The sequence below is a fragment of the Sardina pilchardus genome, chromosome 16, assembly GCF_963854185.1.
Source record: "Sardina pilchardus chromosome 16, fSarPil1.1, whole genome shotgun sequence".
Lineage (NCBI taxonomy): Eukaryota > Metazoa > Chordata > Actinopteri > Clupeiformes > Clupeidae > Sardina > Sardina pilchardus.
This window is the reverse complement of record NC_085009.1, coordinates 13,764,205-13,778,165: the sequence shown is the minus strand read 5'-3', so window position 1 is coordinate 13,778,165 and position 13,961 is coordinate 13,764,205. Positions and strand designations below refer to the sequence as shown.

Sequence of the window (13,961 nt, the reverse complement as noted above, 5' to 3'; positions counted from 1 at the left end):
AGAATTCTTTCTTTCTGTTTTTTCCCCCTCGGCACCCATACAGGACAATGAGTTATGACCCCGGGAATTATGCGGACTATTATAGGTATAAGCATGTGTCTGACTACTCTGGGACTAAAAGCATGCGTCTAACTCCTCTGGATTGAGGCAAACTAATCCTGACAGTCTAACATACAGTAATTTCTTGGTCCGTTACTTGTCTCACTATGATGTGTAGACGTGGCAACAAAGACCAGAAATTAATCAGACAATTTTGCAAGCCACTTCATTCCAGAGTTTTGGCGGCAAATTTGCCTGATTGAACTCTGTTCTAACCCTGCACTTCCATTAACCACATCACAGCAAGAGCAGATGTGTTTGTTGGGTCAAATATTGACACATCACTGTGGCTGCTGCTGCTGTTGTTTCAAAGGTGTTGCACTGCATGTCTCCATAACTCTCACTGTATGTATGTGTGTGTGAGGATATTTCTGTCAGTACTTTTACGGTAATTTCCTGTGAATTAGCCGCAGGACAGTGTTTTATGCAAGTTAAAAGAAACAAAACCGTATAAATAACACATATACAACCCCCTGTGTATTAACGTCATAGCTGAAGAAATTTTGCAAAATCAATGTATAAGCCGCGGGTAATAGTTGGGAAATTACGGTAAGCATTTACTTGAGATAACTATAGCACTTTATTCATAATTGTCTCTCTTCCATACAGGAAAAGAAAAGGAAGCTACGACTCCAGCAGCATGCAGTTGTCCTCAACAGGTAACATATGCTCACATCACCTTGCTTTAAATATCTGTGTACACTGCAGCTGACAAACAATACTTATCGATGAATACCTTTTCTTAACTAGGTGTGATGTATGAGAATCTGGATGATGATATCGACAAGCAGAAGGCGGCGAACAAAACTGAGGCTGACAAAATTGTAGCGCAGTCACAGTTCTGAGGACAGCACTGACCGTTTTTGTATTTATTTGCTAATGTAACTACCATGCTAATGTAACTACCATGTACTACTGATCACCATGCCAACGGGCTGTCAGTTCAGTGGAACTGTTTTTCATGTGTGTGAATATTGTGATTTTTGTGGCTTTAGAATTCATTAACTTATTTTATTAACTGATGTTTGTCAGAACTGCATTGTGATTAAAAGGGAAAAAGGGAACGTAGAAATGCATTGCAGCTAAATTTGATGCATAATAAATTATATTTTTCAGCATAACCTTTAACTGTTGTCTTTCATCACAAAGATTGTGTAAAGATATAATACAGCATTGCATCCCAACAATGACAAGACAAAAACTTCTGCCCCTGAATATATTTATTCAAGCACAAGGACCAGATCACATTTTTCACACATTCAACACAAGTAACATAACCAAAACCCTCTTTAAAATAAGTTCAAAAGTAAGACAGTGGAGGGAGGCAATATATTGACATCACTGACCAAACGTCTTTGTTTTCTTGAGTTTAATAACTTAAAACTGTAAAAATAAAGTGCTTGAATGAAATAAAATCCCCAAGGAAATAATGAAAACAAAAACCCTGTCAGATGTCTGACTCCTCATGTGCTGTCGACGACTGAAATGGAAGGACTAATGGAAAACAGAGGAGTGAATCTCTCTCAAGTAGCTGCTCATTTGAAACTTCAAACAAAACCAAAACCATAACTCATACATTCAAAACATCCAACAATGTGTTGCACTGCAACAAAAGAGGCTAAATGATACAGCTACAAAGCTAGATTTTTTTTTAAAAAGAAGCATAAATGAAAACATCCACACAGAACAATTCCAGTGTCCAAGACAGCACAGGAATGCTATTTTTCACGCCTGTCACAGATTTGCATTGGATTGTCTGCAGACTCCCTGAAAAGTGCACAAAAGTCTACGGACAAAAAAAAATAAAAAAAGATGAAGTCTACTTCACAGGAAGTGCAATGCTTCACTATACAAGAACATCCCATAGTAAGCCTCCCGTCATGAAACACCCAGCCAGTATTGAGGTTCTTTCAGCAGCTTTCGTGATGCAGACACAGCTGTCAGCATGTACATGGTGCTGTAGAATCAATGGACTTGCCCACATGCACTCCAGCCCTAGTGACAGCCGGCTGATCACCAATAAAGGCCCCAGGCAGTGGCAGTGGGTAGAACATCCGTGTGCAGCTCGCTATGGCAAAGAGTGGGAAGAGGGGAGGAGGGGAGGAGGGGGGGCTAGGGGGGTCTGGAGTCTACTGTCACAGTTCAGTGATGATGAATGCATTATGGGTTGGGGGGGCTGTGGGAGGTGGGTGTGCAACCAACCACCGTGTCACCGTGACAACAGGAAAGCAGGAGGGGGAGGGAGGGGGAGGAGGAATGTTGGGGACAGAATAAATCAAAATGGTGTCTGACAATAAGGCCAAGCTGGGGGCAAGACGACATGACTCAATGCCCCTGATACGGGCCCAGAGGAGGTGAGGAGGTGAGGTGATTGTGTGTGTGTGTGTGTGTGTGTGTGTGTGTGTCTGTGGTGAGTGTGCAGTGAATGTGTGTGTGTGTGTGCAGCATTTTTGGTCATGGGAGGGTAAGTAACAAAAAGACCGTGCAGTTGGCACACTATAGAGCAGAACAAGAGGAAGTGGTCGCCGGGAGCGTTTTTTTTTAAAAAAAAGCACATAAACGTCACACTGGCGCTCAAACAAAACAAAATAACACCAAAACAAAATAAAACAATAAACACGGGAAGTGAGTAAAGCGTTAAGGATTAGAACACTCAAAAGCAACAACCCAGGAATGATGCGAGCGCGGGAGAAATGTCAGTTTTGTTTGTTAGCAGAGTGCAAGTGCTTTTTGAGAGGATTGCGTTTATTGCGGGCGCAAAACAACAACACCTGATGAAATAAATAGCGAGGAGTTCAGCCACCCATTTCTTGAGGCTACAGTTAAATTACAGGAGGAAAAAATAAACAGATTCCAGTGTGGCGACGTGAGTCAGCTCACCAAAGGGCTGAGCGAGCACAATGCAGTCTGACAGGAAGATGTCAGCAAACACGGAGCCCCATCCCACACACACACACACGTACGCGCACACACACACACACACGCACACACACACATGCGCATATGTGTATAAATACACACAGTACAGACTGGATGCAGTCACGATGCAGTCAGACTCACCATTTCACTTCTTGGCCCATATGCTTCTCTTAGCTGCTCCCTTTCTCTCACTTTCTCTCTCTCTCTCTCACACACACACACACACACACACGCACACACAAAGAAATAACATTGTAAATACGAACGAGTGAGAGTCTGTTTGGATTGTGCTGTCGATGTGGCCTCATAAGACATATGGGTTTCCTCACGGTTCATATGTCTTTTACAGCATTCCAAAGACAGCGTGACTATGAGCTGGTATACTGGCGTGTGTGTGTGTGTGTATGTGTGTGTGTGTGTGTGTGTGTGTGTGTGTGTGTGTGTGTGTGTGAGAGAGAGAGTGGGTGGGAGAGCTCTGATGAATCAGGAATGTGTGCTGTGTGTGTGTGTGTGGTGTCTGTTTGCCTACAGACAAGTGGTCATTTTGTTCAGCTCAAGAGCCATCTCCCCAAACAACAGTAAACATAAACCAAATAAGAACCTTTTCTGAAAGATCAACATCAACATTTACGAGATCCATGTGAAATGTGAAGACTGAAACATTACTTGTCGCTTGCTATCACCAACGCTAATCTAAAGACAGAGGGCTCCAATAAACATGTTTGTGTTGTGTTCAAGTTCTCATGAATTAATACATACATATTCTGTTCCAGTTTTCCCCCCCGAATGCAAATAGCTTCGTAGCTCTAAACTCCTCGTACACCTAAAATACAGATAACCCAGTGGTGTTATACAACAGTGGAGAGTTGGAGAGAGGAGGGATGGGATGGGGGAGTTTATCTGGCTGCCTCCAGCACCAGCACCTTGCACTCGCGCTTGGCAATCTTGTCCAGGGAGAGGACGCTGCGCTCGGGGGGGAGGTAGAGCGGACGGCCCACGGGAGAGCCGACCGGCGGGGTGATGGCCCGGCGCTCCATAACACTGCCAGTCCTGCAGAGAAACACACACACACACACACACACACACAGAGAGAGAGAGATGAAGAGAGAGAGAGAGAAACACAAAAGACAGAGTGAGAGTGAGAGTGAGAGTGAGAGAAAGACAAGGACCGACAGAGACAGAGAGAGAGAGAGAGAGACACACACACACACACACACACACGCACGCACACACACATGCATATGAGAACGCCCACTTACAACCTGCATGAGGCCAGGCTCAATGTTGAAATGAAAGCCAGACCCCCTCCCCACCCACACACGGCTCTATCTTTATCCTCCTCCTCCTCCTCCTCCACTGGCCGGCCCTCTCCGCTCCACCACGGGCTCCAGCCCAGTGTTTCCTGATGGGCTTTTTTTCTTCTCTCGGATTTTAGATGTGCGCTGCGCTGGCAGATTCTGCCATCAAATATACCACCCACGGCGAGAGCCGAGTGCGCCGCGCCAGCCAACAGCTGATCGAGGAGACAATGGTAGTATGAATGGCGCATAAGCGCGGTATCGGTTTTCACTTTAGAGTCGCAACACATAGGGATGAAAGGATAGTAATTATCGAGGGCAACAAAAGTACAAAAGAGGCCAGTGCAGAGGAAACGGTAAATATGTGCGTGTGAGGAGCTGGTGATCTGCAGAGATCCTGCCACCTCCTCGGTGTCCCTATCAAAGCGGCCATAGAAGTGGCTCAGGGGAGTTACTCGTTTTGTAATCTGCGATGGCCTGGATGCCTTGCCACATGCATGCAGGGGTCAGAGTTGTTCTTGAAGTGATCCTTAGCTCGTGGCTGTGGTTGGCCTTTTTGATGGCCCTTTTCAGATGAGCCCTGGATAAGCTGCTGAAGGCTTGAGCATTACTTCCTCTACATAGATCAAATATTTATATGATGCAATTCATGGGTACAGCTAAGCAACTTCAAGGTAAAAATCTCTTAGCTACAAACTTAGGTTTTTTTTTTGTTTTTACACTCTTAAGCAAGGTTCAATTATGCTTAACCTAATCCTAGACCTTAATATGTGCCTACTTAAAATGCTATAAATATTATGAAATATGTTTTTCTTTTGATATACACTGTTTATTAGACAGTCTAAAAATACTCTTTTGTTTATAAATAAGGATAATTTGTGCATCCACAGAGCAGCATTTTGTTGTAATACTCATCAAATGACCAGAACCCATTGACCAGGAAGAAGATCTGGGTGCTGGCGTAACAACACAGTAATAGTCTCTGTGGATTTATTGTTAAGAAATCTCTGAATTACAACATGAAGCACACACCCTATTTATTTCCCTGTAGTTTTGATTATGCTTTAGGAGTTCTGCTTCTGGAAATTGTTTTGCTTTGCCTTTAGACTGGAGTCGTGTTACACCATGCATACCTGAAACCCAGCCAAACTCTGCTGACCCTCAAAAGTACACGGACGATCGGGGGCACTGGGGCGTGGCGACAGTGGACGAGGGGACGAGCAATATCGGTCAAGCAGAGGTGAACCAGACCTTGCAGTGGAGCCAATATTTATCAGACAATAATAATAATACTTTTATCCATAGATTAGACAAACAGTGCTCGTATCAGTGAGACTAATAATGAGAGGAAAGAAAACAGGAACAGGACGAAGAAATGCACTGTGTCAGTCAAAGATTGTTTCAAGATATTGCACAAAAGCAAGTCATAACCGCTAACCGAGTTTTTGAAAATGTTTTTGCCTATGACTGCATGACAATGAACTTTTGCTCCCTTTCCTCATCCTCTGTACATTTCGATGTTCAGCCCACGCACCGTATCAGAAAACCATGACCCAATTTCAATCACTTCTGATTCTTGTCTTGAACAAATGTTGTCTGTCTTGACAAATCTTGTATTGACATCCACATCCTCTTAAAATTATCATTTTAGAATGTAAACCACGTTGAACATGCAACACATTCCTTGGGATTTCACATATTTGAATCTATGCTCCCTGGAATACAAACATCCATTAATAATACCTTAATTAAGGATTAATTATACTTTTTATACTAATCAAGACTTAGTTTTAAATGGTCATGTGGAGTTTATGAATGGTCTCTGTCTAGAAGTTTATGCTTTCAGTCCGTTTCTTTGTTTGTTTGACTGTTACCGGGCAGATTTTCACAGAACTTGTTGCAGGGGTGTAACACGGGCCAAGGAAGAACCCATTACATTTTTGGAGCAGATCTGAATCCCACAGTGGATCCTCAAATGATTTGTCACTCTCACTATCATAGCCAGAGACGGCTATTTGGCCTTGGAAGTCTGCCCCCTTTGAGCGCCTTTCTTGTTCTGTATGGTTTTAATAGCCATTGTCAGAGTGCTGTGTTTTCTCCTCACCTCCTCTCCTCAGCAGCTTCTCAAAGATGAAGACATAATGACAGACCTTACAGTGGTGGTTTAACACCAATTGTGAGCCCACTTAACATGATTTACAGCGTGGTAGACACAGCTTTGTGCATACTATGTATTTATTTGTGTGTATTGTAAGAGTATGTGTGTGTAAGCAAGTGTGTGTGTGTGTGTGTGTGACCGTGTGTTTTTGCACGTGCGTGTGTGTGTGTGTGTGTCATGTGCGGCTCTGTGTCTGTATGTGTCTGTCAGTGTGCACCTCTGGCTGTGTGTGTCGGTGCGGTCCTGTGTTTGTGTGTGTGTGTGTGTGTGTACGTGCATGTACGTGTTTGTACGTGCGTGTACGTGTGTGTGTGTGTACGTGTGTTTGTGGTGTGTGTGGTGTGTGTGTGTGTGTGTGTGTGTGTGTGTGTGTGTGTGTGTGGTGTGAGTTTGTGTGTGTGTACATGCGTGTACGTGTGTGTAAGTGTGTGTGTGCGCGCGCGTGCTACCTCATGAGGTGCGACTTGGACGGCTGCTGGTGGGAGAAGGACTGCGAGCGGCCGAGGCTCAGGCTGGCCTGGTGGTGGCGCTCCAGCAGGTCGCGCACGGCCGGACTGGACGGGCTGCTCTTGCGGGACAGCGGCCGGGCCTCCGGGGGCGGGTTGGACACGGACGCCGTGAACTGCAGCTTCAGCTTCATGTGCTGGCTCAGCTAGGGTGGTCGACGCAGACACAGACACAGACACAGACGCAGACACAGACACAGACACAGACCCAGACACAGACACAGACACAAACAAGTGAGGAGAAATGGAGGAGGTTTAGAAAGGGACAAGTGGGGCTTTTATGAGAAACATTGAAGATATTATTACTGACGAAACAGACAGGGATCCAGACCAACATTGTGTGAAAAATTGAGGAAGTTCAGAAAGGGAGAAGTGGGGAGACATTGCTGAGATATTACTGTTGCTATTGGAGATATTCCTGTAACTATGTCATACATGATGGAACATTGCACAAAAGAATGTACACTATGTTAGTAATGTCTCCCCTTCATAATCACACACACCCACACACACACACACACACACACACACACACATACACACATACACACACACAGATCCAGACGCAAATAGTGTGAAAAATTAAGGAAGTTTAGAAAGGGAGAAGTGGGTCTTTTAGGAGAACCATTGGCGATATTACGGTTTCGATTGGAGATATTCCTATTACTATGTCATAACAACAGCCCAACAACACTACTGTTCAAAATGGAATACTGCACACTATCTTTTAATGTATCCCCTTCACAGTCACACACATGCACACACACACACACCCACAGGCACAAACACATACCCACACACAGTTTCCAAACTCCATACCTCGAACAGTCCAGCTTTCAGAATCTGGAAGGCCACGGTGACAGAGAGTGTGCTGCCCTTGCGACAGTAACCAAGGTTACTGAGTGGGGAGTGACACACCACGGCGTTGACAGCAGGGTCTTCCTTATGACCTCGGCCTGCAGGGGGACGGGAGGGGAGGGGGGGTTGCATCAGAAACATTTCTTAACAATTTCTACATTTCTTCATTTAGCAGGCGCTTTTATCAAAAGTAGTCTCAAAAGTATTACAAAAAAGAGGAACAACAGTCAAGCCACAATCCAGAGAACGCCAGAGGTAGCAGTTAATACGACATCGATCAATACTATTTACCAGAGCATGAGAGTGCATATTAAGTTCTAAGTACTTAAAACGGACGGCTCTTTTCAAAACCGTCCTAATGAGCGGGATGAGAAAGCAGCCTTATTATCGGGAGCCCCGGGGAGGGAGTGCGAGCATCTGGCTATGCCATGCTAACGCTATCCCTACTCGCCATGCTAACGCTATCCCTACTGACCGTGTCGTGGAGACAGCCAGACCAGGGAGGGGTGAGGAGAAGGAAGCCCCCTCCAGGCCCTCGCGCCCCCCCCCCCCCCCCCCCCCATGTGTAGAGTCACGCTGCATTGGAGGAGTCCCATGCACGCAAGAGAGCGCCTTACGTCACCCATCCCTGGCCCCGGATCCACAAACACAGCTGGAAATTTCATCTCCGCGGCCAATCCTTCCGCAAAAACATCTGGAATGCATGTCTCTCTCTCCTACAGTGACCAGTCGCCAGCCACACCACACCCGGCTCTCCCTTTCCCTTTCTCCCACTCCTGATCTGTTAAGTCTTGCTGGCAGTTACCCACGAACTCCATTTCTATCAAATAAACACTCTCATTCCCTGAATTTTATCAGCAGCCTCTCCCTCCCTGAAGTGTCCTCACATGAATTCTGATGTCTGGTCGTTGACTGTCTCTCTATCTCTGTCTGTCTCGCTCTGTCTCTCTCTCTCTCTCTCTCTCTCTCTCTCTCTCTGTCTGCCTGTCTCTCTCTATCTCTCTCTCTCTCTCTCTGTCTGCCTGTCTCTCTCTATCTCTCTCTGAAGTGTCTTCACAAGAATCGACATCTAATTGTTGACTGTCTTTCTGTCTCTCACTCACTCACTCACTCACTCACTGTCTTTCTGTCACTCACTCACTCACTCACTCACTCACTCACTCACTCACTCACTCACTCACTCACTCACTCACTCACTCACTCTCTTTCTGTTTCTCACTCACACTCACTCACTCACACTCACACTCACCACTCTTACCCTCTGGTGTCCAAACCAGCCGGACGGCCAGAAAGTCCTGCAGGTTATTGAGCAGCGTGTATCGGACCCGGAAGTGCTCTCGTGCCCTCACGGCGCTGGGGCAGCTGGCGGTCATGATGAAGCGGGGCCGGTCCAGCCGCACGCTGGGCAGACTATAGTGCGTGTAGATGGAGTTGGTGAAGGGCAGCTTGGAGGTGGACCACTGGAGGACGGCCACGAGCGGAACCTCCAGACCCTGGACAGAACAGCACAGAACCTTGAATTTCCCCTTGGGGATCAAAAAGTATCTATCTACTGAGTTCCTAACATCAGTCTTCAACACTTTCTCTGCCAAACTAATAATACAGGACTTCCATTGTTCAATCTGTCCCACAGCATTAGCTGACTAATGACACATTAATTCACAAGCGAATAATAACCTTTTAACTCAAACAATAATACGGTGACAGGAAATTGGAAAAGTACCACAAGGGTTTTAAAGTTATGAAAAGACTTTAGTCCACCATCTCACGTATTCATCATTAACTACAGTCCTGTGAAAAATACAGCACATTGTCTTTTAAATCTATGGTTTTACGTATCCTTATTTATTTAACAAAAAGTACGCCAAAAATACAGAAGCCGTGTGGGAAAAAACACCCTTTAACACTCCGCACACTGGTGCCGACATGAGTGTGATGCACTCCACTTTCGACCTATGACCTTTGCATTCAGAGCCGCCCCAAGCCCTAAGCAGAATTTGATTTAGGGGCCTCCTACCACATTACCACCACCAGTAACATTGAATATTGCCAATTCTTAATTGTCAAATGCTGTTCCCGCAGTTCACTCCCATGGAGTTTTTTCTCCTCTCGTGTCCTGATAGTTCAGCTTCACGTTCTCATCCACAATATAACTCTCACTAACTGGACACAAGTGGGAGGCGAGGGGGGTCATTTGCGGGGGTCCTACACGCGCGTAATGCGCATATAGAGTGGACCGGCTCTGATTACATTAGATTACGTTGTTTTTGCGCAATGCTAAGAGAAACTACAAAAAAAAAACAAGAGGACGGCACTACTAACATTTACAATCTAAGTTTGCATCTGAACAAACCACAAGTTCTGGCACCAATAAAGTGGTGAGTCTGTAAAGTAGCAGTGTTGTGTAACTGTTCTGTAAGTCTGTAATACCTTTAATAATGGACATACCTTCTATATAACAATTTTCTTTTTTTCATAAATAGTTTGGTTTTTAATGTAGGTCTAGGTATCTTCACCCCTCTGTCAATCTGTTGTTTTCTCATTTTTGTTCCACACCTCGTTAGTATCCTCCTGTGGATGATCATTCAGCTGCAGCTGGAACAGGAAGTTCTGCTCCTCCAGGGCGCTCAGCATGCTGGGAAGGGGGCTCGACATGCTCTCCATCCTGAAGAATGACGCCATGCCCACCTCACCAGACTGGTGGCTGGAGCAGGACACAACAACAACAACAACAACAACAACAACAACAACATGAATGATCCGGATCACCAAAAGAACCAAAAAGTCAGTTACCCTGACGGACACATTAGTGGCTACTTTGATTAATGGCTACTTTAATTAATACATGTGTTAATAAATTAATTGATAAATGTGTTAATGTTATTGATGCAGACAACCTGCTTCTCTTAACTGTGGTGCATAAATGCGCATTCATTTACGGACTTCAAAACAAGGTATTCAAACTTAGAAACAAGTGTTTCACTATGGTTTTCTTTCAGCAAGTTATTTATTTTACCCTACGTGATCATATCATAAACTTTTAACATGACATAAACAAAATATTAAAATATCTATCGGGTATTTTGACCATACCAGACATTGTCAACCAGCAGGACTGAACCATCAGGCATCATGGGAAGATAAGAGGCGTTGAAGTTAGGCAGGATTCGGATGTCGCGCACACATACCTCCTCCTGAGAGCTCCCATTCAGGACTGGACACAGGAAACACACAAAGACAAAAGAGAAACAGAAATACACCGCCGTTTACAATGGCTATTGTTGCCTCAATAACAACAACAGCACTGTCTCTTTGAAAATAATTAGTATCAGCTTTGTTTCTAGAATGGTCTTCACTAGTTTATTCCAAGTTCCACCCGTTTCTTAATTCATCAATGGCCAATACTGTACTAGAATGTGAATTCACATTTTTGGTCAAAGTCTAACCATTGCACAATGAACAAAGCAGAAAGCACTCTGGGTGCGGAGGCCGTGCTGAACACATAACACTCCCTACGACCCTCTGGAGGGTGGGTGGGTGGGAGGATCACTGACAGCGAAATCAATTCCAACAGGTCTTGGAACAGCATGAGCTTCGATGTCATGGACGTTTTAACACCAAAGGGGTGGCTCCATGGAAGAAAAGGAAACTTTTTTTGCTCGCAAAAACACTCAGATGTGATCTTGCTGTACGTCAACAGCTCGGGCCAACAACGCGGTCCTTACCTTTCAGGACAGTGAGGTGCTTGCCAGACACAGTCATCTGCTGACACCTCAGGCCGGGGGGAGGCAGGACATTCAGTGTGGTGCTGACTGGGAAACGACACCACAGCGGGCGACATGACAAATAAACAGATGGGAGGGGGAAGACCGAGGAGGGAGAGACAGAAGGGGTGGGGGGGGGGGGGGGGGGAGGAGAACAAGACGAGTCATGATTGCGTCCTGAGATTAAAGGATTAAAAACGGCAAAATCAATTCTGAGGTCACTTGGGCTGGATCTAGGTGTGTGGAGCGTTTGTGCAGCTTGGCACGTGTCACACACACACACACACACACCATGAATCTGTTCAAAGCCACCTTTTCTTTGAGTGAACATAAAGGGTTTTCCCATTTTCATACCTTGGGCTTTGAACGTGTTAAGATCTTGGTGGAAAGTTTGACAGGGGCTTTTCTGCTGTAAGATGCTGAGGTAACCATGATCCTGGATCTCAGGCCGCTCCTCTTCCTGCTTCCAAACGGTCACGATTATCTGTGGGACGTCAATCATGAGGACTGTGTCTACAGTACACACAAACATGCCAATAGGCCAAAGAGACACGTCCCCCCCCCCCCCCCCCCGACTCAATATAGTCATAATCATGTAAGTTGAAGTAAGTTCTGTTTAAGTAAGAAAGTAAATATGTACTTATATAGTGCAGTTTTTCATGCAACAGAGTGTACCTCAACGTGCTCTTGAGCTGAATGTCAGCCCAAGATCAAACATGTTTCAAGGGCACAGATGAAAGAGTATGTACACGCTAACATGTGCAAACTTCAAAAGAGGAAAATGACAATAGAGGGACTTCATTCTCATGCAGACAACACAGGCCTTTGGCACTCACCTTCACTTTAAGTGTACTGACAGGAAGTTTGTCAAGAGACACAGTGAGCGGGAAAATGACCTCATCGTTTAGAACCACAGGCTCATCTGCAGGGGACTAGAGAACAGAGGAAGAAGAAACTGACCAAAAACTGACAAAGACTTAATACAGTGGAATAGACTGCAGTAATTTGTCCAAAAAAAACCTGTCAGGTTCATAATTGCACATATGAGTCATATTAGTCAATGAGTGGCACGTGACAGGTACCCTGCCCTGCTTCCATTAATCTTGCCGAACCTTTCAACATAATAGGTGTGACTGTAGAGTAAGCAAAGTAGGTCCTGTTTCTCTGCAAGCATGTCCTGCACTTGCAAAAGCGTAAGGGACACATGGAAAGACTTGGAAAGTCCTAGTGAGGTCCCTACATAATCTCACAAAATCCAATTGGAAACACTGAATACTTTTTTTAAAATGTAGTTGGCATTACATTAAAGTTGGCTATATTATTGCTGCATCCATCAAGTTTGCTCAAAGAGACATCAGGAAATGTGCACCACAGACTTCCTGTAAGCAATGTGTCAGACTGCCAACAGGATGCTGTGTACATGCATGCGCACCGGTTGTTTAAATGTTCAAGCTGTAATTACAAAACAATTGTTTACCTGCAAGGGTGCCTTGCGGAATTCTCGCACACCGTTACCGGGACTGTTGTGAATAAGCAACGGTTTACATTCTCGGAATCCACGTTTTTTAGACCCCCCTCGACAACCATCAACCAGGTCATCTTCATCAGCATCCTCCATACCCTCGTCCCCACTGCTATGATAATCATGATACATATGTCGCTTACGGCTGTCGCCGGGACAGACACTTGCAACCGCGCACAAAGAATTAGCAAGGTCCCTCCAAGCCCGACTGTTGGGGTGCTCCGACCCGGCGACACTGTCCACACCCCCGCTGCTTGTGAGCCCAGACGCACCATTTTGTGAGCGCAAGACGAGCAGAAAACGCACAGTCTCACCAAGGTAGAGGTGACTGCGACGTGGAAGTGAACGATATCGAGCGGGATCAGACAAATCTGATATAGGAACAGCCGGGAAATACATGAAATATTCACATTGGGATTCCATCATTAAAACCATTACTAACGGAAACAATGGGACGCAAGCAATATTATATCAGCAAGATAGCATAACGCTGTGTATTTATACGTAACCGACGTTACGTATGCTAGCTTGTTTCGATTAAAAACAAAATTACTGGTAGCTAGATCGCTTTCCTAAAATGTTAACGAGTCTAACAGTTCTGCGGTAATAATAAGTCATTCATTGTGTCCCCCGGCTGCCTTTGCTAGCTAACTGTGTCAAGCTAGCTAACATAAACGCTACATTCAAGTGACAAAACACTACACTTGCGAGTTCGCTCAATCGAGCACAGAGCGCCTAGGCGGCAACGGGAAGAGTAGTTGATTATCGATAATTGTGCCTCTTCCTTTCTTTTACAGATGCTGTTCCGCAGGTCTGTGCAAAAGTTGTATTTAATGT

At 45.1% G+C, this 13,961-nt stretch overlaps 2 protein-coding genes across 3 annotated transcripts in view; one reads left to right on the top strand and one right to left on the bottom strand.

Annotated features, from left to right (window-relative positions):
* The window catches only part of zanl (zonadhesin, like), a 51,211-nt gene extending 50,024 nt beyond the window's left edge, over nt 1-1,187 (top strand). Inside the window, exons 102-104 of the mRNA XM_062517272.1 lie at nt 44-85; nt 709-758; nt 850-1,187. Of these exons, the coding sequence (XP_062373256.1) occupies nt 44-85; nt 709-758; nt 850-944 (187 nt within the window). The 3' untranslated portion in view covers nt 945-1,187. The remainder of the gene's footprint in view (nt 1-43; nt 86-708; nt 759-849) is intronic.
* A 127-nt stretch (nt 1,188-1,314) lies between these two features.
* On the bottom strand, nt 1,315-13,794 carry trappc14 (trafficking protein particle complex subunit 14). 2 transcript variants are annotated; one of them, XM_062516418.1, is made up of 10 exons: nt 13,080-13,794; nt 12,439-12,534; nt 11,957-12,086; nt 11,564-11,650; nt 10,932-11,052; nt 10,395-10,542; nt 9,088-9,331; nt 7,800-7,936; nt 6,924-7,126; nt 1,315-4,068 (listed from the first exon to the last, which is right to left on the bottom strand). In XM_062516418.1, exons 1-10 carry the CDS (start codon nt 13,557-13,559, stop codon nt 3,915-3,917), a joined length of 1,800 nt encoding a protein of 599 aa, XP_062372402.1. In that variant the 5' UTR covers nt 13,560-13,794; the 3' UTR covers nt 1,315-3,914. The 2 variants fall into 2 exon arrangements, with proteins under 2 accessions (XP_062372402.1, XP_062372405.1); XM_062516421.1 differs by having other exon boundaries at nt 9,097-9,331.
* Nucleotides 13,795-13,961: the final 167 nt, after the last annotated feature.

Coding starts and splice junctions, on each gene's coding strand:
- trappc14 (XM_062516418.1), bottom strand. CDS start 13,559: ATGGTTTTAATGATGGAATCCCAATGTGAATATTTCATGTATTTCCCG. Junction 11,651..11,956: donor TAACACGTTCAAAGCCCAAG/GTATGAAAATGG, acceptor GTCGTTTCCCAG/TCAGCACCACACTGAATGTC. Junction 4,069..6,923: donor TCCAAGTCGCACCTCATGAG/GTAGCACGCGCG, acceptor GTTTCTCTGCAG/GACTGGCAGTGTTATGGAGC.